The sequence below is a fragment of the Crocuta crocuta genome, unplaced genomic scaffold, assembly GCF_008692635.1.
Source record: "Crocuta crocuta isolate KB4526 unplaced genomic scaffold, BGI_CrCroc_1.0 scaffold55, whole genome shotgun sequence".
NCBI lineage: Eukaryota > Metazoa > Chordata > Mammalia > Carnivora > Hyaenidae > Crocuta > Crocuta crocuta.
The window spans coordinates 2,319,929-2,340,061 of NW_027530512.1; the positions used below are offsets into that span (position 1 = coordinate 2,319,929).

At 42.6% G+C, this 20,133-nt stretch overlaps 1 protein-coding gene across 2 annotated transcripts in view; it reads left to right on the forward strand.

Moving 5' to 3' along the window:
• ZFYVE26 (zinc finger FYVE-type containing 26) overlaps positions 1 to 20,133 on the forward strand; it is a 67,378-nt gene that overhangs the window by 40,220 nt on the left and 7,025 nt on the right. For both annotated transcript variants that reach the window (XM_077767115.1, XM_077767116.1), the window contains 13 exons: positions 654 to 746; positions 3,203 to 3,366; positions 4,647 to 4,783; positions 6,591 to 6,622; positions 7,300 to 7,430; positions 8,361 to 8,581; positions 12,430 to 12,577; positions 12,835 to 13,044; positions 13,512 to 13,730; positions 17,566 to 17,763; positions 18,457 to 18,656; positions 19,479 to 19,620; positions 19,915 to 19,974. In XM_077767115.1, the coding sequence (XP_077623241.1) occupies positions 654 to 746; positions 3,203 to 3,366; positions 4,647 to 4,783; positions 6,591 to 6,622; positions 7,300 to 7,430; positions 8,361 to 8,581; positions 12,430 to 12,577; positions 12,835 to 13,044; positions 13,512 to 13,730; positions 17,566 to 17,763; positions 18,457 to 18,656; positions 19,479 to 19,620; positions 19,915 to 19,974 (1,955 nt within the window). The remainder of the gene's footprint in view (positions 1 to 653; positions 747 to 3,202; positions 3,367 to 4,646; positions 4,784 to 6,590; positions 6,623 to 7,299; positions 7,431 to 8,360; positions 8,582 to 12,429; positions 12,578 to 12,834; positions 13,045 to 13,511; positions 13,731 to 17,565; positions 17,764 to 18,456; positions 18,657 to 19,478; positions 19,621 to 19,914; positions 19,975 to 20,133) is intronic.

The window sequence follows — 20,133 nt, forward strand, 5'->3', positions numbered from 1 at the left end:
ATCCTTAGTCTTAATTTCTCTTTGTTGAATTGATCAAGAGTGAAAGGAATACACGTCAGAGAGATAGCTCTTTGTTATTATATATGAGACCTCTTGGCCTTAGAAATAGCAGGCTAACCAAAATTAAGGGATGGTAGACTACCACTGTGCAGACTTAAAGGTTTAGGAAACAAAACATGCTGAGAGTGATCTTTGTCTGGCCTTGGTTCAGTGGACTCTTAATTACTGTCATTCTGTATTGAGGGCATGCTCCATTCCCAGGGTCACATCAGATACCACTACTATGCGAGCTGAGCCTCTTCTAGAATGAGGAAAATAGAATGTCAGCTGATGTTCCAGACAGTTTTCTTTTTATTACTCTCTAGCCTCCAGGGCTATCATTTAATTGTCTTCTTTTTTCCTCTGGGCATTTTTTGTAAATATATGTATATTTTGTAAAATCCTAGCAGCTACTTCATTATCTCCTTTGTGTAAACATAGTTTGCTCTTTGAGGAGTTTAAGAAGCATGGAAGTACCTCTGCCATACTTTTTATATCTGTTAGAATCATGGGCTGACATTCAGCAAAGCAACAGGACTTTAAATTAAATGCCTAGCATGGTGAGGAAGGATGCTTATGATAGAACATCTTTTATGAGCACTTTCCCTCTACAGATTCAGTGATTCACCTCCAGGAAATCGGTCAGGCTTCAGACCTCGAGACCTTGTCTAGATCACCATCAGCAGAGTTCTCTTCAGCTGCTCCTGGTAAGAACAGGTTCTGAGAGTTAACCATTGGTTGCTTCAATCTTGCCTTACCCGGACTTTCCAATCCTTTTGCCTCTTTTTTCATTTCTGGTTACAACTTTTTTTTTTTTTAAGTTTATTTATTTATTGGGGGGGGGAGGGAGGATGGAGGGGCAAAGAGAGAGGAAGAGAGAGAATCCCAAGCTGGCTCCGCAGTATCAGCACATAGCCTGGTGTGGGGCTCAATCTCACAAACCATGGGATCATGGCCTGAGCCGAAATCAAGAGTCTGACACTTAACCAACTGAATCACCCAGGCGCCCCCTCCAGTTATGGCATTCTTATTCATTGTTTTCCTTGGTCCATTCCAGCTATATCCCAGAAAATTTAACAATTGATTTTTGTTACTTACAGTAGTATTTCTAAAAGGTCTCTGCAAACACTGAATTAGCAAATACTGGACCACTGCTCCTAGGGAAAGTGTGTGTGTGTGTGTGTGTGAGACTTAGATTATAATCTTAAATTGAAAACAATTCATCCTAGTAGATTTTATTTTCTTTATTTTACCAAAGAGAACAAGAGGTTTAGAAGTGTTAGAGTGACTCGCCTGAGGCAAGCCTACCAATGAGTGCCTAATGAGTGTATGGATGGGATTCAGACCCTGTCCCACTAGCCCAGGAGCCAGTGCTTCTGGCACTACACCACACTGTCCCCTACCGTCTCCATCCTCTGTTCACCTCTGTATGAGAGCTGATAAGAAAGCAGAACGTCAACCTTGTTCAGCCTCAGATGGAAACAGGATGTCGGGTGACTCAAACCATTCACCACTCTGCCCATGTCTAATACAAAGGCACTGCAAATACTGATTTTGAGGTTACAAATTAATTTTAGTGACTGGTGAAGTGCACAAATACAGACTTCTCTGATAGGGATGATAGACTATTTAGTCCTGTGCTGCAGTTTGTCATTTATGTCTGCCTCCTACACAGGGTGGAGGCGCCTTGAAGGCCTCAGCCATGTCTTGATCACCTCTTTTCACCCCTCCTCCTCTCCCACAGTCTCTGGCCCCTTGCTCAAAGGCCTGCACTTCTCAGAAGAAGCTCAGCAAGGGTTTGTTTTGCCAACAATTAAGGGAGCAGGATTCCAGGGAGAGATTTTTGGGCACTGCTGAGAGTCACTGTATTTTTCAGTGACTCTTTTTTCTCTTTTTCTGTGACCTGCCAACATCACTCTGCCAGGAACAAGAGGTTTCCTTAGACACTATAAAGCAAAACCTGTGGCATTTCAGGGCCATACTTTGAAAATGAGCTATGCTTTACCATAACCAGCAGACCTGAGGGAAGGGCTCAGACTTAGAGTTATATGAACAGCCACATGCATCTGCATAGGGCAGCCTGAGAAGCTTTGGTTTACTTTTGGTTTTCTTTTTTTTTTTTTTTTTAGCTTTTTATTGTGGATATTTTCCAATACTCAAAAGTAGGAAAGGTAATGAAGTCTCACATACCTATGGCCCAACTACAATAATTACCATCTCATGATGGCCACTCTAGTTCATTATACCCTTGACCCTCTACTGGATTATTCTGAAGCAAATCCTAGATAACATATGCTTATGTTTGTAAGTATATGAGTATATATCTCTAAAAGGTAGGGATATTTATAAAGCAAAACCATAACATCATTATCATGCCTAAAAACAAACTAATGGTTTCTTATGATTACCATTTCCCCACTTGTCTCATTAATGGCTTTTTTAGAATTGGTTTTTCTAGAATCAAGATCTAAATAATGTCCACATGTGGTATTTAACTGAAATATCTCTTAAATCTCTTTTAATCAATTGGTTTCCCTGCCTCTTTTTTATTTGTGGAGGAAATTAGGTCATTTGTCCTATAGAGCTTCTCACATGCTAGATTTTGCTGATGGCCACCCTGCAGTCTGGGTCTCAGTCCCCTGTATTTCCAGTACACTCATAGGTAGATACAGAAGCTTGATTTGATTTAGGGGCACCTGGGTGGCTCAGTTGGTTAAGCGTCCGACTTCAGCTCAGGTCATGATCTCACAGTTTGTGAGTTTGAGCCCCACGTCGAGCTTTGTACTGACAGCTCAGAGCCCGGAGCCTGCTTTGGATTCTGTGACACCACTCTCTCTGACCCTCCCCTGCTTTCACTCTGTCTCTCTGAAAAATAAATAAACATTTTTTTAAAAATTTTTTAGTAAAAAAAAGAAGCTTGATTTGATTTAGGTTTAATATTTTTTGATAAGCATATTTGATAGGTGTTTGTATACCTACCATCAAGAGACACTCAATGCCTGGTGTCTCTCTATGACACAGTCAGCCATTGATAACCATTAGCTGGATATGTATGTTCAGGAGGGCTTTGAAACATGGTGAAATTCTAATTTTCTAATTCCTCCTTCCTCTATTAGCTGGACTATTGACCACCTTTTACTCTGACTTTGGTTCCGACTCCCAGGTGTCTCCACTGTACATTCTCCCAGTCCAAGGGAGAGGAGCTTCCCAGAGAGTCAGCCCCCACCAGAGTTTGTTCCCCCAGCAACACCCCCTGGCAGGCATCAGTGGGTGCCCGACGAGAGTGCAAGCGTCTGCATGGTCTGCTGCAGGGAGCGCTTCACCATGGTAAGCAGCGTTGGTCTCCAGCTTTACCATCAGGGGAACTGAAAGGAAACCACCAGCTCATGAGCCCGGAGTTTATAGTCACCTCCTGTCCCTAACTGGATATTGGTATTTTTAATTTTTTTAATGTTTTTATTATTTTAATTTTTGAGGGAGGCAGAGGGAGTGCAAGCAGGGGAGGGGTGGACAAAGGGGAAAACACAGAATCCGAAGCAGGCTCCAGACTCCAAGCTGTCAGCACAAAGCCCGACGCAGGGCTTGAACTCACGAACCGTGAGATCATGATCTGAGCCAAAGTTGGACTGAGCCACCCACGTGTCCCCTTGATATTGGTATTTTTAGAAGAAGTACCAAATCTAAGACTTTGGATTTATCTTTGACCTAACCAGATATGTTTTCTGTATTCAGACAGGTGGTAGACACTGTCAAGGAGCCTTAAATTTTAAAATCTTTTTCCATTCTCATGAAAGAATAAACAGCAGCAGGTATAGCAGGAGGAGTCACCAAACACCAAGCAATCTTCTTTCTAGCCCCGCTTTCACAGTAAGACAGGTGGCCTGGTAGTGGTTTTATGTGGTAGCCCTGGAGACAGGGGACATGGGTTCTAATCCCAGCTCTCCCTCTTACTAGCAGTGTGACTTTTTGAGTCTCAGATGTTCACTTGTAGGCTAGAGATGGTATATTTGTTGGCCCATGGAGCTGTAAGGACCAGGTATGATAACAAATTGGACCACACTTACCACAATACTGACTGGTATACTAGCTCAGGGCTGATGAGAACAATGGTGATGTGATTTCTCTGTGTCTCTTTTCCCCTCATCTCTCAAAGAAGTATAATATCTCTATCAACCTCTTATAGTAAAGTGAGATAGTACTAGTAACAGTATTTTTGAAAAAAAAAAAAAGGATGCTTTCTCCTCATTGTCAGTGCCCTGAAGAAATATAATATGCGTTGGCTAAGAAAGTCACTTCTGCCCTAGCACTTTTTGCTGTGCCTTTACACATTGCCTCTATGGACAGGTAGAACTTGTCAGGAGCTATTGCAAAACCGTTGCATCACTTGGGCACCTTTGCACACCATCTGAGAGATTATTTTTAAATGTCAGCTTCTTAAAGGCAAGCACTAGGTATTCTTTCTCAATAGAAGCCCAAGCACCTGGTGTTCTATGTAAGTCACAGGTGGCTAATACTAAAGATAAATGGGTTGACAGATGTACTAACAGTATCTGCAATCTCACCTTCTCTTCTTGCCTCTTCCTTCTCTTCCCAATGACGCTCCTCAGTTCAACAGGCGTCATCATTGTCGCCGCTGTGGCCGGCTAGTGTGCAGTGCCTGCTCCACTAAGAAAATGGTGGTGGAAGGCTGCAGAGAGAGCCCTACTCGCGTGTGTGACCAGTGCTATAGTTACTACAACAAAGAGTAAGTGTCCTGCAGCAGGGCTGCTACATCCATTGACCTCTGCACCATAACCACACCCACCCCCTAGTCATTACACTCCTGAGAGTCTCACTGTGGAAGGCATCTCAAATCTGGAACAATTATAGCAAGTTTTAATTTAACTTTCATGCTGAAATGGCATTAACTCTACAGTGAAATGTTTGACCTTGGTCAGAGAAATTTCTAAGAGAGGAAGTAGGGTGAGAGGAAGTAGAACTCAAAACTCTTACATGATGTTCTTCCTGAGATCAAGACACTTCATTCCTGTCTGAGGCCAGCAGCCTCACCGATTTTCCAACCACTCTTGCGTCCATTGGTTTCAGCTGGACTCAAAGGCATGTGTTCACACCTGCTGAATGAAGGTTTGAGCATCACTTCCATCGGTTCCAGTCCAGCTATAGTCAACCTGGCTTGTTATCCACAACTAGAAGAGCCCCCACACCTCCCTACACAGTTTACCTAGTGACAGAAACTGCTTATACCTCTGACAAGACAGCTTAGGACTATGTTTGCTGGCTTAGTATTGTTCAGTTTTTTTTCACTTCTTCTAGCAGCAAAGGTGAAACTAAGACTCCTAGGCCATCTGGGAATATGAACCAAAGCAACTTCTCAAAAGCAAGTTACTCGTGTTTTGCTTACAGACTTAAACTGATTTTATATTCTGCTCAATAGTATTATGGCATTTGATTTAATATGAACATTTTTTGTCATCATTTTCCATGATGATTAGTGATCTCCTAGGAAGGACGACATACCATGCTTATATTACCATTTCTGTGATCCCAGCATACCACTTGCGTACTTTGGGGTAGAGGACAGGACAAATATCCATATACCATATTGCTGAGTTGGGAAATGAGCAGTGAGCATTGATGGGAATTCTGTCACTCAGCAGTTATTCAGCAATAATCACTGTGTCCTCAAGGAGCCCCCATTTTAGTGGGGAAACCTTAACAAACAGACCACAAAGTCATTGCATGAGTATACTGGTAGAAATACAGCTTAGCCTGATGGTGAGAAGGTTTCTTAAAGACATGACACCTGGACTGAGCCTCTGAGTATGAGAAATTAGTAGGTAAAGAAGCCATAACAGCATACCCAGAAGTGGGAGTGACGACTGCAAAGGTAGCGGCAGGAGAGTATGTGGGTTGAATAAATAGGAGAATAAACAGGCTTAGGCAATGGCTCCTCATGCTAGAGATAGACTTGACCTCTGACTTGTAGCCTTGGGACTTAGTGCTTGACAATGTTAACTGAACTTGACCAGAGGCCGAGTGGGGAAGATGTTTATGGGTTGCAGACAGGTCATGGGTGGTAGGAGTTGGTTTCAAGAGATAACCAGGCTAGGTCATAAGGACTTTGCTGAAACTGCAAATTTGGAATACTTTTCACCCTGAGAAGCATGGAAAAATTGTAAGTACAAGCATAACATGACCAGATTTGCATTTTGCATTTTTGAAAGCTTGCTGTAGCTATAAAGTAGAGAGTAGGTTGACACAGTCAAGGATACCAACTGGGAAGCCATTACAAAGGCTCTAGCAATAAATGCTGAGGGCCCACTCTGAGTCAGGGATGGAAAGATGGGAACATTTAAAGAAGTATTTAAGAGATAGAAGGGACAGAAAATGGTGAGTGATTGGCTGTGATAGGTGAGGGACAGAAAGGAGTTTGGTTGGTTCCCTGATATATTTTACTTGGATAACAGTGTAAATATCAATGCTCTGTACAAGGTTCAAAATAGAGGAGGAGAAGGGATTCAGGCATTTCATTTTTCTTTCTCTGTTTCCAGTGTGCCAGAGGAGAATCCAGAGAAACCAGAAGGTAAGGATGAATCATGTTCCTGTGACTCCTTGTTTATACGTTCAGGTTGGCTCTTTCTTCAATGTTTCAGCTGTAGCTGATACCCTTAATGGCAACTCAGTACAACTTGTTGGTCAAGGAAAAAAGAAAATTACTGGCATTTCTGTCAAGCTGTTTCCCTTAAAGTTTATCATCATATTTACCTACCATATTGGGCCATTAGCTTCCAACATTCAGAAGACCAGCACCCAAAGAATTTGATCACTAGCTTTGAATAGGTTATTTCTTTTTTTTCTCCTGGATTTTCCCTTCACCACCATCCTACCTCTGAATGCTCCCTGCTTCCCCCAACATAATCACTATTAATAGTTTGGTTTATATCCTTCCATAGCAGTTAGTTTTTAGGGTAGACAATGACTCAGCCCTCCATTTGAGAAGGATATACATTTCAGAGTTTCCTATGTGAAGCAGTGGGTTGTATGACAAACACTGTAGATTCCTCTGGAATCTTCCCTGGGGAAGAAAGTGTCAGGTACCTAGTGAGATCTTCTAAAGGAGATAAAAGGGACCAAGGAGAGACAAAGAGCCTCAGATAGGCAGGGATCTGCATGCAGCTCATGCCAGTTTTCTGGCTGGGGCTACCCTATACTCCTGGTCAGTGACTGACACATGGAATGCACTTCTCTTCTCAACACCAGATAGCTCCAAGAGTGAAATCCCTCCATACTCAGCTGTGGTGAGAGTCCCCAAAGCAGCTGAGGTAGAATGGATTCTGGATCTGAATGAGGAGGAAAATGAGCTGGTGCGGAGTGAATTTTACTATGAGCAGGTAACAGCAATAAAATCTAATGGTCATTTGAGTTTCTTTACAATGTATAATTATGGCAGGAAATGCAGGGACAGGTGAACATGGCATGGCCATCACTTAGCATAATAATATGGGAGCTAAGACAAGTAAACCAAATGAGGCAGAAAACAGAGAGAATCTTGGAAACATACGAGAGATCAGTAAAGGCTTCATGGAAGAAGTAGCACTTAAGATGATCCTTAGAAGAGTAAAAGGAGTGTGACAAGCAGAAATTTGGGGATTATAAGGAGATTGAGAATAGGGGAAGGGCAAAGGGTGCAAAACTAGAACATCTGAGCAAAGGCACAATGTCAAAAATTGCAGGGCATGATTAGGGGCTGGAAATGTTGNCTAAGCCACCCAGGCGCCCCATGGGCTGGAAATGTTTTAATTTAAAAGAACATAGGGTGTTAATAGAGAGGTAGTAAAAGGCAGGATTGAAGTGAGTTATTTATGGATAGGGCCTTGAGTTGTACAGTAGGGAATATTGTACCTGATAGGCACCAGGGACCATGCAAGGTTTTGGAGTGTGCTTTTGGAATATTAATTCAGCAGCAGTGTGTCCACACTTGGAGCAGAGACTTCTCCAGCATGGTGACTTCCATAGTCCATGCCAGCAATAAGGGGAAAAGGAAGGAATGTGTAGACACTCCCAAGAGGTAGGTAACACATGAACACAGTATTCCCAGTATGCAGACAAAACCCAGCAGCCAGAGCACTAGCAATGCCGCTTAGAACACCTACAGTTTGTAAGGTTTCGCTCCTACTTTGCTGTGGAAGTCTGGCTCCTTCCTCCAGTGTATTTCAAGCCTGGTGAAATAGAAAGAATAAAGCCTACCATCCAGCTACATTTGGAGAATGCTTTTGTCCCTGCGCCCACTGTGTGTTTCTCTCTTCTTCCACCCTGGCCAGTCCCCCAGTGCCTCCTTGTGCATTGCCATCCTGAATCTGCACCGGGACAGCACTGCGTGTGGCCACCAGCTCATTGAGCACTGCTGCAGGCTGTCCCAGGGCCTCACCAACCCAGAGGTGGATGCAGGGCTGCTCACAGACATCATGAAGCAGCTGCTCTTCAGCGCCAAGATGATGTTCGTCAAGGCTGGCCGGAGCCAGGACCTCGCTCTCTGTGACAGGTCAGTGGGAATGAGTATATTCTTTTACATGGTTATCGTTTCTGTCTGGTGTCTTTTTCTGGCCCCACTATGAGTTCTCACCTCACCTTCCTCTCTCTTAAGACCCACTGAAATGTTTTTCTTCTCAGTTTGATATTGCCGAAATGCTGCTACCGGATCACAAGTGATCTTCCCTACCCTTCTCTTTCCTTGGGTGGATCCTCAAAGCAGAGTGTTCTCTAGATCTACCCGGTCAGAAAGAGAGTAAACACTTTGGTTAATCTGTAATTAAAATCAATTTAGGGAAGCACCTTTAGTCTCTGTGGAAACATTCTAGGTTTAAAAAAATGTGTCCTCCCTAAATATCCAATGCTTAGCCTTGGCCAGAACTCTACTCTAGTCTTGACCAAATCCAGACTATTACCTCAGAAGTTCTGGGTAACAGATCTATAAAGCAGACAAGGGGGCTAGTCTGTCCCTGTGTTACAGGTAGGAATCTGAGTCATAAAGTAGAAGTATCTATGGAAAAGGTATGATTAGGTCCCCAGATCCCTGTACAACCTGCTCTGCCTCCATTTATTAACTTGACAATGAAAACTCCAAGTTTCCAGTTTATCCACCCAGATGTGTGACTCATGTTGTGTGTTCCCAACACGCAGTCCTAGCCAGATGTGGGAGCAGAGAGTGATTTTCTTTGATGTATTAAGTGCCTCAGGCACTTGTTCACAGTATTTGCCTACAAATTCCCAAGATGGAGAGCCAGTATAGTGAATCTGATCTTTACTACTTCCTAGCTCTGTAACCTTGGACAAGTCTGTTAACTGCTCTGGGCCTCAGTTTCCTCTTCTATAAAATGGGGGGTGTTAATAATACTTGTAGGGTGGTTATGAGGATAAAATGATAGTATCTATGTACAAGCCTTTGTACTCCAAAAGTGCTAGTTTTATTGTTTTCATTAACAAAACCAGGGGGCACCTGGGTGGCTCAGTTGGTTAAGCATCCCGCTCTTGATTATGACTCAGGTCATGATCTCACAGTTCATGAGTTTGAGCCTCACATTGAGCTCCATGCTGACAGTGCAGAGCTTTGTAGGATTCTCTCTCTCTCTCCCTCTCTGCCTTTCCCTTGCCCATGTGTGCACTCATGGGCACGCTTTCTCTCTCAAAATCAGTAAAGAAACTTAAAAAAAAAATTTTTTTAATGTTTCATTTATTTCTGAGAGAGAGACAGACACTGAGCAGGGGACGGTCAGAGAGAGAGGGAGTTACATAATCTGAAACAGGCTCCAGGCTCTGAGCTAGCTGTCAGCACAGAGCCCGACGTGGGGCTTGAACCCACGAACCATGAGATCATGACCTGAGCCGAAGTCGGACGCTTAACTGACTGAGCCACCCAGGCGCCCCTAAAAAAATTTTTATACAGGGGCGCCTGGGTGGCTTAATTGTTTAAGCATCTGACTTCGGCTCAGGTCTTGATCTCAGAGTTTGTGAGTTCAAGCCTTACGTCGGGCTCTGTACTGACAGCTCAGAGCCTGGTGCCTGCTTCAGATTGTGTCTCCATCTCTCTGTTCCTCTCCCTCACTCTGTCTCTCTGTCTCCCAAGAATAAATAAGACATTTAAAAAAAAATGTGTTTTAAATAACAAAACCAGAAGATTGAGAAAGACTGGAGGAGGTGGGACAGAAAGTGGAAGGAACTATAACGGAGTTAATTTCACTGTTTCATACCAGGAGACAATAGATTCTACACCATTTTTCAAGTTAATAAATGAAGAAATGGATATATGTTAAGTAAAGTTTTTTAAATAACCATGACAAGAACCAAAAATCTACCCATCTACCAGAAATAGAGAAGAAGAGGGGAAAAGAACAAAAACCACTACCACTAACAAAAGGTAGAATTTAAGGCAAAAATAAAAATATATCTAAATATACCTCAAATGTCATTAATATAAATTAGATATTATTAAAAGAAAAAGGTATTCAGATTGGGGGGGAAACAAATTTAACATCAAGTCCTATACTTTCAAAATCTAATATAAATGGAGGAAGTATCTACTTTAAGCTGTAGACAGCAGAAATTAAGAAAGTGCTAAAAAAAAAAAAAAAAAAAAANTGGCTCAATCGGTTAAGTGTCTGACTGAGATCAAGCCCTGAGTTATGCTCACACTGATAGCTCAGAGCCTGCTTGGGATTCTCTCTCTGGCCCTCTCTGTGCCCATCCCCCACTTGTGTTTGTTCTCTCTTGCTCTCTTTAAAAATAAATAAACTTTGAATAAAAGGGGGGTGGGGCACTTGGGTGACCCAGTCAGGTGAGCATCCAACTCTTGATTTCAGCTTAGGTTGTAATCAGGGTAATCCTGAGCGTAGAGTCTGCTTAAGATTCTCTCTCTTTCTCTCTCTCTCACCTCCTCTGCCCCTCCTTTGCTCGAGTGCATGCACACAAGCTCTCTCTTGCTCTCTCTCTATAAAATTAAAAAAAAAATTAAATTTAAAAAAGAAAGTGCGGGGCGCCTGGGTGGCTTAGTCNCTCCCCTGCTCACGCTGTCTCTCTCTCTCTCTCTCCTAGAAATAAATAAAAACATTTAAAAAAATAAAAAAAATAAAAATAAATAAAAATAAAAAAGAAAGTGCTTCCTTTGGTAGGATTCTCAGCCCCAGAAGCTGTGTGCTTCTCTTGACAATGTACAGCAATTGCTTCACAGTACACATTTGTAATTTATAGATTCAGGCACACCCATTCCAGAGGATTTCTTCCTTCGTGCAGGTTTCTTTTCTCATGGATATTTAGAACTCCTGGTTTGCACAGTATTTTTCCACTGTTTTTAACTCATACCTCCTTCTGAGAGACAAATAAATAAATAAATCTTTCAAAACAAAACTCACATTACCTGTTATTACAAACATACAATACATTATGATACCAAATTTGCTTTTACACCGTATACTCTCCCTTACCCCATTCCCACTAAGCTGAGAATGAATGATGTACTGAATCCCTCTCCAGGGAAATTGATTGACAAGTAAGGATCCATGGGGTTTTTTTCTAGACTTCTAAACAATTACATATAATTGTATATAATATATGTTATATGATATGTATATGTATAATGTATAATATATACAGTTATATTCAAGAACTTTGACTGTAGGACTGTTTCAGGAGGACTATACAGAATGACCTAGTTCTCTGGGCTCTCTGTCACCTAAGATTTTTGCATCACCAAGTATCTGGAGTAAGATCAAAGGTGGCAGTGCTTGTGGGCTGTAGTACAGAGTCATCCTTAGCACAGGAAGAGGATGTCAAGTCCAAGAGATTAGAATCCAAGTGAAGGACCAGGCTGCCATTTCCCAGCAGCATCTCTAGGGAAAGTGGTGACGTGGCTTCTATACTGGCCAGAGTATAGACCAGGCCATTGATAGTCTCTGTGCTCTCTCCCTAGCAGGCAGGCATCTAAAGAACCAAAATGCAATTTTATGAATCTCCTACTTGTAAGCATCCCTACTCCAAGTATTAATATCTAATATTTAATGAGTACATTCAAAATTCTAGACTCAATCCTAAGCGCTTTTATTTGGGCTATTTCATTTTATCCTTAAAATTATCTTATTATTATATCCATTTTACTGATAAGTAAAGTGAGGTAGAGAAGATTTAACTAACTTGCTCAGAGTCATACAGCTGCTAAATGATAGAGTTGAGATTCAGAGAGTCTGACTCCAGATTCCAGAGTCTGACATAATTTCTATGTACCTGTCAATTCTCATTATCATATTTCACATTGGAATTGAAATAGAAAATATTTAAGCAGCAACTATTCTTAGTAATACTCCGTAGAGCCTCATTGCCCTGCCTCTTTCCTCCCTGTAGCTACATCAGCAAGGTAGATGTGCTGAATATCTTAGTTGCTGCTTCATATCGCCACGTGCCATCTCTGGATCAGATCTTGCAGCCGGCTGCAGTAACCAGGCTAAGGAACCAGCTTTTGGAAGCTGAGTACTACCGACTAGGCGTTGAGGTGAGGCCAAGACAAAGCTTACCTCTACCCAATTGTAATGAGTTGCCTTTCCGTGGCCTTGCAAACAGGTATTGTCATCTCTCAGTTGTCCTTGGCCATGGGGAAGCATCCAGAGCATGACAAGTTTGCCAGTTGGGAGTAATGGCAGGTGGGGTGATGGGGATGGAAGATGATTGGAAACAATGGGAAAGAATTGGTCTTTGGAACTTTCACTGGATTTAGGTACCTCTCATTAAAAGGAGCAGTTTTTCCCCCAGGTCTCCACAAAGACTGGCCTTGATCCCACTGGAGCGTGGCATGCGTGGGGCATGGCCTGCCTCAAAGCCGGGAACCTCCCTGCTGCACGGGAGAAGTTCAGTCGCTGTCTGAAGCCCCCTTTTGATCTCAATCAGCTGAGTCATGGCTCAAGACTGGTCCAGGATGTGGTTGAGTACCTGGAGTCCACAGTGAGGCCACTCCTATCCTTGGTAAGAAGACAGCAGGTGGAGGGTTAGTTCAGGGAGGAAAGTTCAGGAGCAGTAATGACCTGGGGAAAGGCTCAGCTTCCACTCAGCTTATACTGGCAGTCCTGGCTCAAAGCTGCCAGGTCTAGATTTTATTCTTTCCATTATACATAATTAAGTGAGTAACTATAAATGGTTAGATAAGCAATACAAAGTCAATTTTAAAAAAGGAAACCACAGAAAACTATTTTTTTAGTGATAAAAATTACACACAATCCCATACCCAGACTTAAGTAATACCTAGATTTTGGTGAATTTTCTGTGTTTTGTTTTTGCATGAAATTGGTATTATAACACGGTATTATAGAGAATTATAAAACTGTATTGTAAGGCTGTTTCCACATTACTAAATATTCTTTGAAATATTTTCAGAGGTTGCTAAGAATTTACTGAGTTTTATTTTTCTTTTGCACTCTTTTGTTTCCTGTCAGCATGATGATGATTACTTTGCTACCTTGAAAGAGCTGGAAGCTACCCTTCGGACCCAGAGCCTCTCTCTGGAGGTGATTCCTGAAGGGAAAATCATGAACAACACCTACTACCAAGAATGCCTCTTCTACCTGCATAACTACAGCACCAACCTGGCCATCATCAGTTTCTACATGAGGCACAGCTGCCTGCGGGAAGCCTTGCTCCACCTCCTCAACAAGGTGAGACCCACAAACCTAGCTCTCAAAGCACAGTGCCCACTTTGCCCACCTGGGTTGGCCCACTCAGCTTTAAGGGGAGTAATAACCACCCCTGAAACTTAACCCAGTGTTGAGCTCTAGGATCACCTCTGGCAGAGTCAGGTAAAAATGGAAAATCCTGTCCACTTAGATTATGATTTGATATCTGCACAAGTCTTAACCTGGATTCTGGATTGCCCCTCTGATTGGCAATGACAGATTTCATTCCTTCTTCCAAAACATACAGCAGAATCAAATAGTAGGTGAGAGCATGGTGTCTGGAATGAGGTAGTTAGTATAAGTGATGTGACCTTGAGCAAACTGGTCTACCTCTCTGTTTCCACACACGTCCCAGCTGCCCTGGCACTGTGTCCCACTTCTGACTCAGCTGCTGGTCCACTCAGAGTTGTTACAAGGGCCAGGAAACACCCATGATCCTATATTTGGGCCACAAATATCTCATGGAAAGAGAGTGCGCTCTCCACTTTTCCTTCTGACATCCTCTGCCCTCCTCCCACAAGAGGTAAAGGCACCACCAAAGTGCATTCTTTCTTTGGGGCCATTGTTAAGCAAAGTCAGAACTCTGTTTCCCCTGACCCTTTGATATTCACTTTTTTATAAGACTGTTCCATGAATACTTTTGGAACTGATTCGGGCCAAATTTCGTAGGAAATTAAAGGAGTTCAATCCTTTAATTTCAATCTGCTCCCCTAATTCAAAATGGCAGCCAAAGAAAGTTTACAAATGGACATATCTTCTAGGATTGCTCCAGGTGAAGTCCCCTATTCACAATCCTGGTAACTGTACCCCTACTGGACAGTGAAAGGGAAATGTTGTCACTACTTCTTAGCTACTATCTCTTAGCTACTAACCAGGTTTCAAGAATAAAGTAAGAATTATTTTATTTAGAGTTTAATTGCTAATTTTTTTCCTTTTTCTCAATTTCCAAACAAGTTTGGGGGTAAAGCTGCTTCTCCTAAGCACAAACTGAGTGGAAATCAACCCATTCTGTTTCTTCTGTGGACTAGTCCAGAGAGTTAAGCTGCTTACTTACTTATCTTGGTATAAGCTGACAACAGCATTACCCTGCTTTACATTTGTCAGAGTTGGAAAAGAGCCTTCTTTTTATCTCCTATAATCATATTTACCCTTGAACTGAAATATCTTAATTCTCAAGCAGATAGGGAACAACAGAAAAACAAATTGTGAAAATTGCAGCTGACTGGCTAGAGCTGGAAGGTGTCTGTTGCTGCTAGACTCATTTCCTGCCCTTTTCACCTCTTTACCTGCCCCACTGCCTGAGAGTGAACTTACTAAAACAGAATATGCGTTATTAATGTTATTCATAATTCATGTTATTCCCCTCTCCGAAAGGCCCTCAAAGATCCCTATGGCCATAAAATGAAGTCCAAATTCCTTAGCATGCATACAGGACCCACCAAGATCAGGCTCCCTGATTTCTCCAGTTTGTTTTCACCACAAGTCCTATATATGCCCTACACTCCAGACTTATGAAATTATTTACCTTGTATTTTCTTACCTCCAAGAATCTGCATGTGCTGTTCCCCCTACCTACCTCCCCCTCTTTGTTTTCTTGGAAAACTCCTATTTATCCTTTTAGACCCTCTCTGTTGAGCATTCATAGAACACACAAGCAACATTAGTCGCCACTTCCTATACACCACCGCTGTATCTAGAGTACAGCTCTGTTTTGCATTCATCCTACCACATTTCTGGACTGTGAAAGCCTATGTTTTACCTCTCTGTGTCTTCAGATGCCTTGCCTAGTGCCAGTTATGAATGAATGAGTAAGTAGATGAATAGATGAAATGGAAGCTCTTAAGGTATTGCTCTTCTGAAAAATGCCACCTTTCCTATGGAGCTGATCCCTCTGCTTTTTAAAGTCTGTCCTAAAGCTTTTAAATTAGGCCTGGATTTCTCAGCTAGGAATAGCCAGAATCAGAAAAAGAGTCCTCACCCACTGTGGATGTCCTCAAAGCTGAGAACTCCTCCAGTTCTAAACAGCTCATATGGTTGGACTACTGTGCATTTATGGCCATTCTTTCCTATTCACAGTTTAAAGTCTAAATGCCCAGATGATTTTTTTTCTATGACTGTAGAATGTGGATTTATGACACAGGGTCTCTGAACCACAGATGAGCTTCAGAAGGGAAGGGATTAGAATGTGTGTGCACTTTCCTGAGGAGTTGATCATAATGTTTATCATTTATTCACTCATCCAAGAAATATCTATTAAATAGACAAGGCTATTTTGGGCACTGTGGAAAAAAGACAAAAATATCTGACCTCATGAAACTTACATTATAGCAGAGAGACAATAAAAAAGGTAAATAAAATCTATAGTATAGGTGATGAGCAATAAGAAAAATAAAGCAGGAGAGGGGCAGCGGTAGATTGGGCAGTTTTAGAAAGGAGGCCCAGGAAAAGTGACATTAAAGGCCTGAAGGAGGTGGGGAGTGAGCTATGCAGATTATGGAGGAAGCGCAGTCTAGGCAGAGTGAATAGAAAATGCAGGGTCCAGGGTGGCTCAAGCAAAGTGAGCAGGGGAAAGCATAGGAGCAGATAAGGTTGGAAAGGTAACAAGGGCCCAAGCATACAGGGACCATATATGGCCTTGTGGACATTGTGAGGGCTTGGGCTTTGTGCTAAGTGAGGAAAACCACTGAAAGATTTTAAGCAGAAGAGTAACACGATGTGACTTACATTTTAACAAAATCACTTAGGTTGATTGGTTGGCATCAGACAAAAAAGAGACAGGAGCAGAAGGTGGTAGACCAGGGAGAAAACTATTTCAGTAATGCAGGCAAGTGATAATGATGCCTTGGCCGGGGTGGTCAGACAGAGGCAGGTTCTGTATGTATTTTGATGGTAGATTCAATAGAATTTGCTAATGAATTTTATACTGGGGAGGGGGCCAGGATCTGACCGAGGTTTTTAACCTGAACAACTAGAAGAACAAATTGCCATCTGAGAAAGCAAAGACTACAGAAAGAAGAGATTTGGAAGAAACAACCAGGAGTGAAGTTCTAGATGTATTAAGTCTACTAGACACCCAAGAGGACATTTTGAGTAGGAAGTTGAATATAGTGCTCACTTCGGCAGCACATATACTAAAATTGGAAATTGGATATAAGTTAGGTATATATTTCTGGAGTTCAGGAGGAATGAACAGGATGGAAATAGGGATCTAGGCACAATGACCAAATAGTTTTAAAGCCTTGAGACTACATGAAATCAGCAAAAGAGTAGGTATAGAAAGAAAAGAGAACAGGTTCCTCCTAAGCCCTGCAGAAATTAAGAGGAATCAGCAAAAGAGATTGAGAAGGAGTAGCCAGAGAAGTAGAAAGAAAACCTGGAGAGGGTAATGTCCTAGAAGACAAATAAAATTTTTCAAGGAGGAGGAAGCCATCACCTATATCAAAAGTTGTTGATAGATCAGGTGGAAAACAAAGACAAAGAATTTTAGATTTAACAATTTAGAGGTTATTGGTGACCTTGGGGGCAGTTTCAATGAAGTCATGGGTGCAAAAAATTGATAAAAATTGGTTGAAGAGACAATCACAGGAGAGAAATTGGAGACTGGGGGTGTAGATGACTTTGTCAAGTTTTTCTGTTGAGGAAAAAAGTGGAGCAGTCACCAGAGTGATTCTCAGAGGTATCTGTGACTCGTAAAATGTTAAGAAGCTCTTCTGTAGAAGGAAGCTGAAGGTGTGTGAGTGGACGAAAATCCAGAGTGGATCCCAGACAGTGCCAGAACCAAGCTCAATACTTGACTTTCTGCCTTGCCCTGCTGCAGGAGAGTCCTCCAGAAGTCTTCATCGAAGGCATTTTCCAGCCAAGCTATAAAAGCGGGAAGCTACACACTTTGGAGAACTTGCTAGAATCCATTGATCCAACCTTAGAGAGCTGGGGAAAGTACTTGATAGCTGCCTGCCAACATTTACAGAAGAAGAACTACTACCACATTCTGTATGAGCTGCAGCAGTTTATGAAGGTAATAGCCCCTTCCTGCCCTCTACTTCTGTTGATGGCAATGTGCCACGTGGGGAGACTGTGTAAGACTGTCATCTGGTCCCCAGCTTCACTATCTGACCAACCCTAGAGTAAATCCATGTTGCTCTCTAGCATTGTTGAATAATGTTAGGATTCCCATCTTCATCCCAAAGAGGCAAATCGTAACCACGTCAGTAGTGGCATTCTTTAGAATTCAAGGGATGTGAAGGTTAAAAAGAGGTCTGTGGCAATTTCAAGATAAGCATGAGGCATGAATGCAGAATTCATAAGGAATAATAAATAAATAAATGTTTTTAGAGAAGATGCATGAAGGGAGAGGGAACAAGTTTTCTCCCAATCTGTCCAAGGGTTACAAACACTAAATCACAGAGAAATTGAACCACTCAAAACCAAAGTGAGACTAAAGCCAAGCTCAACGGAAAATCAGAAGTATCCTTTTTGAAGATCTCTTCTGTGGTGGAATAAAATCTTTCCCAGAGCTCAGCCAGTCAGTTCACCTTAGAATCCATTGGGCTTAGGAGTAACTGATACAGAATAGTTGTGCAGCTGGCCATGAGTATGGATGCTGGCAACCAGCCTTCATGGATGGGAATTAAGTCAGAATTCACCTAACACCCCCACCCTCCAATATCCCTGCTCTCACCTGACCTGAACATTCATTTCCCTCTTCCAGGACCAAGTCCGGGCCGCCATGACCTGTATCCGATTCTTCAGTCACAAAGCAAAGACTTACACGGAACTAGGAGAGAAACTCTCGTGGCTGCTTAAGGCCAAGGACCACCTGAAGATCTACCTCCAAGACACCTCTCGCAGCACCAGAAGGAAGAAAACCACCTTCTTCCAAAAGAAGATGACTGCGGCTGATGTGTCCAGGTAGCCTGGGGCTTGGGGAACAATTAGGGTGGGCAGAAGGGCTGGAAAAGAGTGTCTGTGATGATGAAGCCACTCTAGTCCATTCCTGAGCCCTGAAACAGAACCACTCATCTAAAGGGAATCATTCCTGAGTGACAGTGTGCAGTACAAGCACACACAGCCTACAGACCTCATAGAAGAGAGTGAGGGAAGTATTGGGATGAGACTAAATGCCAAACGCCTTCCAGTACGCAAGCAAAAGGGGTCCTCAGGGTGGTGGCCTGCCCCCATCTCCATCTTCATCCCTCCTCCCTTGCTGGGCGACAGCCATGCTGGCCTCTTAGAGGCTCCTTCTCATACCAAGCCCTTCCTTCCTCTCAGTCTTGATGCTTGCTTACCCATTCACTCCCTCTGCTTATAACCCAACATCCAAAGTAAATGCTGCACCCCACCTTTATTGCCTTCGTAGGCCCAGTTGCCAGGTATTTTGTATGTTTGTTCATTGTTCATCTCTCCTCTCGCCTATGAAGTCTGTGAGCGCAGGGTTCATGTCTCTCTTGAGCTCTGTGTTGTCAGCAGCACATAGGTGCTTCCTAAATGCTTACTGATGCAGGGACTGGACTTTGTCCAGGTCCACAGAGCAGCTTAACCACTGTGAATCTGTACAGGGCACCTATCTTGTCTTATTGTAACTGTTCGGAAGGAATTTTGGATTTCTTCTCCCTCCATATCATTTCTTTCACCTTTTCCATTGCCATCTTACCATGATTTCTGAGTCACCTGGCCCTAGTCACTCCTGAAGCCCCTTGTGAGGCTAGAACTGTGCGTCTCCTGTCACCATAGGCACATGAACACGCTTCAGCTGCAGATGGAAGTGACCAGGTTCTTACATCGGTGTGAAAGTGCTGGAACCTCTCAAATCACCACCTTGCCTCTGCCAACCCTCTTTGGAAATAACCACATGAAAATGGATGTTGCCTGCAAGGTACCTACGAATGTTTCAGACCTCTCATAGCCTATTCTCTTTCAGAAACTTATCACAATTATCATCATCTAGTTATTATTTCAGTTGTTTGTTTGATGGCTGCCTTCTCACTAGGACATGAGCCACGGAAGGCTGGAGATCAAGTCCATTTTGATTATTCTTGTATCCCTAGTGCCTGGCACTTGGTAGAGCCTCAACAAATATTTGTTGAATAAATGAGGGCCCTTATTCTTAATAGAGGAACTACTCTGGTAATTATTGCTTCTTTTACACACATTTCCCTCTCCTTTTAAGGTCATGCTAGGAGGGAAAAACGTGGAAGATGGTTTTGGAATTGCATTCCGTGTTCTGCAGGTATGTCTTAAATCTCTCAAGACTATGCTGAGGGCAGTCAGCACCTGACCACAGTTCCACGAGAGATTGTTCTTCAGAAATCTTTTATCCCAAGGGAAGCAAATTTACATAAACATCATGAACGTGATCGAGGTGGCTACCACAGAATAGCGTCACATT